At 40.2% G+C, this 5,153-nt stretch overlaps 1 protein-coding gene across 1 annotated transcript in view; it reads right to left on the bottom strand.

Annotated features, from left to right (window-relative positions):
* POLR3F (RNA polymerase III subunit F) overlaps positions 1 to 5,153 on the bottom strand; it is an 11,466-nt gene that overhangs the window by 5,761 nt on the left and 552 nt on the right. Inside the window, exons 2-4 of the mRNA XM_035897083.1 lie at positions 3,462 to 3,529; positions 2,357 to 2,424; positions 1,448 to 1,560 (exon numbers count right to left, since the gene is read on the bottom strand). Coding sequence (XP_035752976.1) covers positions 1,448 to 1,560; positions 2,357 to 2,424; positions 3,462 to 3,529 — 249 coding nt within the window. The remainder of the gene's footprint in view (positions 1 to 1,447; positions 1,561 to 2,356; positions 2,425 to 3,461; positions 3,530 to 5,153) is intronic.

Raw genomic sequence — 5,153 nt, 5'->3', positions numbered from 1 at the left:
TGCCGCTTCAGTCCTGGCATTGGTAGTCAGACCATTAAAGGACAACAGTCACCCAAAGGGCTACTCAGCAAAATTTTAGCAGCATTACATCCCCTGTATGACTAGACAAAACCAGCATCTCTCACAAAAACATGAAAAAGCTACTGCTTTTCTATGTCCACTTCTTTATCTCCATTTTATTTTTATTTAGGAAGTTACTCTCACTCCCCTCCTGCCCCCCAAAAAATGCATACACGCAAGCCAAGGTATTGCCTCCAAGGTGCAGATGAGACTGGCACATAGAAAAGGCACACAACATAAAAATTTCAAGAGTTAACAATGAAGTGGTCTTCTGGTGTACCAGGCCCTGCAACAAGACAGAATCTCTGCTGGAAACCAGGAATATGTCCACAGAACATGCTAATACCAATGGCACTTATTGAAGCAGGTACAGGAGAGTAGGATGCTGCACAAGCATTACAACAGTGAGTGAGAAAAAGCATGGAAAAGGATAAGCTCTACTCTGGTATGTGGACTGTTTGCACATAAGATAACAAAGTACTTGAGTAACTGGAACAAAGTAGAGGAGCCAAAACTAAAACTGTATCAAACATCTTAGAAATTGTTTAAGTAAACAGTACAAATCCAGAATGAACCAGATAACTGAAGGGCGTTTCAGGATCTCTGGGGGAGAGGAACCTTGCAAGGCCACTTGCAGCTAGGTAACCATATCACTAGTCCCATATAAAAGGCTGAGATTGCTTCAGTATCAGAAATACCTAATTGTGGTACAGCAACGCTGGGAGCAATGGAGTAGTAGTAATTACAGGCAGGTTGCTTATTTGGGTAGAGACTGAGTGGAGAAAGGAGAAAAGGGTGGTAGAAAAGAGTAGTGGAAAAGAGTTAAGAAACAAAAAAGAGAATAAAGTATGAAAAAAAATCGGAGAACAAGAAAGGGCAGGATCTGCAGGCAGCAGGAGTGTGACCCAAGCCCATTGGTATGCTGGAGGGAAACCCACCAGCCTCTCCCCTAAGTTTTGTCCTAAAGAACAGGTATGGAAGCACAGAGAAAATGGTGACAAAACCACAGATTAGCAGTAAGCAGTGTGAGAGGTTTGTGAAGAGAAACAGAACTACAATAACAGTTGCATGCAATAACAAAATTAAGATAAATAAAACTGCAATTTGGTAGTAATGGTGTGTAATTAGTAGTGGTGGGAAGAGCAACAGAACTGTTTATTAATCAGTTTGTTAGTGGTAGGCTGATTATTTAATAAACATTATAGCCTCTCATATCTGTTGCACCTCAAAACCTGCACATTAAAGGTGAGAGTCAAACGCTGGCGCATAGTCAGTGAGAAAGCTGGGGCCAGAATAAGGTTTCTCTGCTCCCAGTCTCCTGTTCAAACATGCACAGCATGCAGCAAACGTTTGAAATAATTAAAAAAAAAAGTAATAAAATACTCACTGCCACAGATTTAACTGCTTTAATTAGTTTCTTGCTTTCCAAGTTCTTCAGTATCTTGTTGATCTCCGTTAAAGGCAAATTACTTTTATATCTAATGTCCCTGCTCCAAATACCTGTTTTAAAACAGAGAAGTGAATTAAAATTAATAGAAGAAACCACTTGTTTCTGTACATACTCACAAACCAAAAGTCACAGTACAACATTGCTCAACTCGCTTGCCAACCATAGGATGTATCTTTGATCCTACCACTCTCACCAAAAGGGAGGGATGACACAGAAGGGGATGGAACAAAAAAAAAAAAAAAAACCAACTGACATACCACAACCACCACTCTGTCCTTCTGCCCTTTACCTCTCCTCTGAGAGCTCTTACAAGTGGACCCCATTTCACTGCCAACATGAATACATCACAGAAATGTGCTTGCATTTTTAGGCAACTAGTGTTTGCTTCCACAGAAAAATGACAGCCAGTTCTACCTGCCATCTCTCAACCACAGTGTGCAATGACTCCTGAGAAAGCCTAGTTACTAGCAGTGGTTTCTGCTGGCAGTACTCCTGTTAAATCTGATATATATATTACATTTTCTTTATGTAGTGGGTGTTCTGCGGATTCCTCAGCTTGACAGTCCCAGAGCTAAATAGCAGTTCATATTCCAAATATTCTGAAAGAGCCCCCCGCCTCCCAAAGTGAACCAGGACATGTTGTTATTTTAGTAGAGAAATATGTTTTCTTCTCTTTTGTTTTTAAAAAGTGGACACATGGAACATGTGAACCAGCTACAGACCTGGCATGGGGACTCTAGGTTTTCTACTTGTATTGTCTGGACAGGCATGTAAAAGTTTATACAGGAACGGTTCCATAAGTAAACAGAGTTAGTAACATTCAGAGTCATAATTTATTTAAACTACCTTTGTTGCCTGCATCTTCTATAATTTGGTAAACCAGCTTCTCTTGATTGTCAGAGCCTTTCATTTTACTGTAAAATAAGACATCAGGATTTTTGAAAGGTCCAAAATTTGAAAGAAGTTTGATTTGTTTTAAACTGAAAATAATAATATGAAAAAAAACAATGCTCAAAGGAAAAAAAAAACCCACCCACACAATAAGCCAGCCATTAGCAAGTATAATACATGACACTAAACATCTCTGGATCAAGCCAAGCTTGCCAGTGAGAAGCCACAGTAAAGAGAAGAGAGCACAGTATGAAAGAAAAGTGATTAAGTAGGAGTCACTCAACCTGTCATAACAATGGGGAATTCGGAGTCACGTATTAACACAACTGTGGAAGATCAAACACAGCATGGAGCATAATTTTGGATAATCTGTCTCTAGACAGAATGTCTACAAAGGGATAGTAGTGTGCTCCCAACTCTGAAACATGCCTTTTCACTGGTCTGAGAAAGCCTGAACTCAGCAATCTTTTTCTAAAGCATTTGAAAGAGAGGATGACATGCCTGCACTGAAGATTATTTTGAAGGGTATTTCTTCCCAGAAGTACATCTAAGGCATCTTTTGCTCAGATTTACATACGTATGACAAGGTTTGAAGACATGGTTTGAAAGTACATTTTAATAAAACAAAGAGCATGGCTAGCAGTTCAAGTGGCCCCTGGAACAGCTGTAAATATGAGCATTGATCCTATAAAATGAGCAGTGAGGAAGACCACAGAACCACAGTTTGCAGACAGTATGGTCGGGCTTCAGCTGGATTCCACCTGAGCGTATGCCTATATTTGCACAGACCCCTTTACTGTCATCTGGACCAGGAACTCTGCTAGCAAGTTAGAGCTATAGTCCCATGGCATCCTCTGTTCAGTAGAAACCACTATACCTAAACCAGTTTTCAGGATCAGCTCAGGGGAGCTAAGTGTACCCTCCTGAAACAAGCAGTTATGTTCTGTAACATCCATGTTACAGAACCCATATTACATTGCTGAGTGTCTTCTCAGCAATGCTGCACATGAGTTGCAGAACTGTGTTCTGAATATATCTATCCAGCAAACACAAGGCTTACCTTGCATTTTGAGACTCTTTGATTCTATACAGGAGACCTGCATTGCTCCTGAGAAGGTCCAGTTGCCCCTAGGAGAGATGGGCACAATACATTTACTTTCTTTCAAACAGCTTGTTTCAGAACATGGCAAGAATTTTCTAAACTTCTAAAATATAAACCTTATTTCACATCAACTGAATAAAGAAAAGGGAAAACTAACATTTCTAACCACTGGAAACAGTAATACCTTTAAGGATATTTTTTCCCCCCTACAAGTACAGCAATACCCTTGAGGACATTTTTTCCCCCTACAAATAATCACTTATCATCAGCTATCAGAAATAACAAATAGAGTTCCTGACCCTTACCACAACATACACGCACTTCCTATTATTTCTCCTAACTTTCACCCCTGCATGAGGGACGTGAAGTTCTTGTATACTTTGCTCTCCCATTCCACCAAAACACTCCTTTGCATGACTACCCAGAAATCATATTGGAGCTCTACTGAACAAGATGTGAACAATTCCGAGTTCCAGTAGCAAAGTTCTATTTTTTACTACGTAGAGATCATTGGAAAACTGCCAGCCAGGATCGACATTGCCTCAAATTACTGGCATTTCACACATACAAAACATTTGTTCTGCCCTTGACACTTGTGCCTAGGCCAGGCAAATTCTTATTTCCTATTTTGAAGAGGCAAGCAATTAGACAAGCCTAAGAGCATAACTGTGCATAATAGCATGACTTAACATTCACTCTTTCATTGCCAGCTAATCCTTTCCCCATAGTTACAGCCTTGTTTCTTATAGATTTGCATTACGTAGTTGATTGGAGCCCACATCTCACGACAATCCCCTTCAAATCTTTCCTAAGGATGAAGTACTTGCAGCTTATCTCAAGTAAAGCACACGATGCTTATTAAGGCTGAGCCATCACTGCAGTTTTTCCCCATATTTGAGGTACTCACTAGATCTCCCCACACACTCCCCAAGGCATCTATTTTAAACAAATTCTAGAGACTTAATTATCTTTGAAGCCTCGTTGTGAAATTTGACCAGCCCTTTCAAAAGTTATTGAACACACAAGCTCACATCCAATGTACTGATAAACCTCACATCTGTAACAGAAAGACCAAAAAGAGACAGATTAGGTTACTTCCACTGCCACCTAGTATGGTCCAAGTTAGAGAGTTTCAGTTATTAAAAAAAACCACCCAAAACACCACACCTTGCTCAGTTTGCATACTTTCCAACATACTTCTTCCTCAGAAAGCAAGTGCCCCTCTTTTCAACAGTGCTCTCTTGACTGCACCACTCAATCTGCTTTATTTCCTGACTTAACACACCCATGAAGCAGCTAGCTATGGAACTGAAAGGAATCTTGATCTGTAAAGACCCTGAACATTTAGCTGATACTCAAGTTTATGCCACACTGAACCAACAGGACTAAAGAGCTACTATTCCTGAACATGTGGCAGAAGCAGTTGACTGTGGTCCTTACTCTTCTCTTTGGCTGACTCTGATACAGTGAAATGTGGGGAATTTACAGAAGATGCAAAAAAAAAAAAAAATCCTTGAGATGTTTCACCTGCATGTTATCAGAGTAATCCACAACTTTGGGATTTTGTGAGGGGTCCGGAGAAGAACTTCACATGTAAGAGCATGGGCTAACATCCATTCTTTCACGTCTAGCTAATTCATTCCCCATCAT

The sequence above is a fragment of the Egretta garzetta genome, unplaced genomic scaffold, assembly GCF_000687185.1.
Source record: "Egretta garzetta isolate BGI_Z169 unplaced genomic scaffold, ASM68718v1 scaffold17, whole genome shotgun sequence".
Taxonomy (NCBI): domain Eukaryota; kingdom Metazoa; phylum Chordata; class Aves; order Pelecaniformes; family Ardeidae; genus Egretta; species Egretta garzetta.
This window is presented reverse-complemented; position numbering and strand designations above follow the sequence as displayed.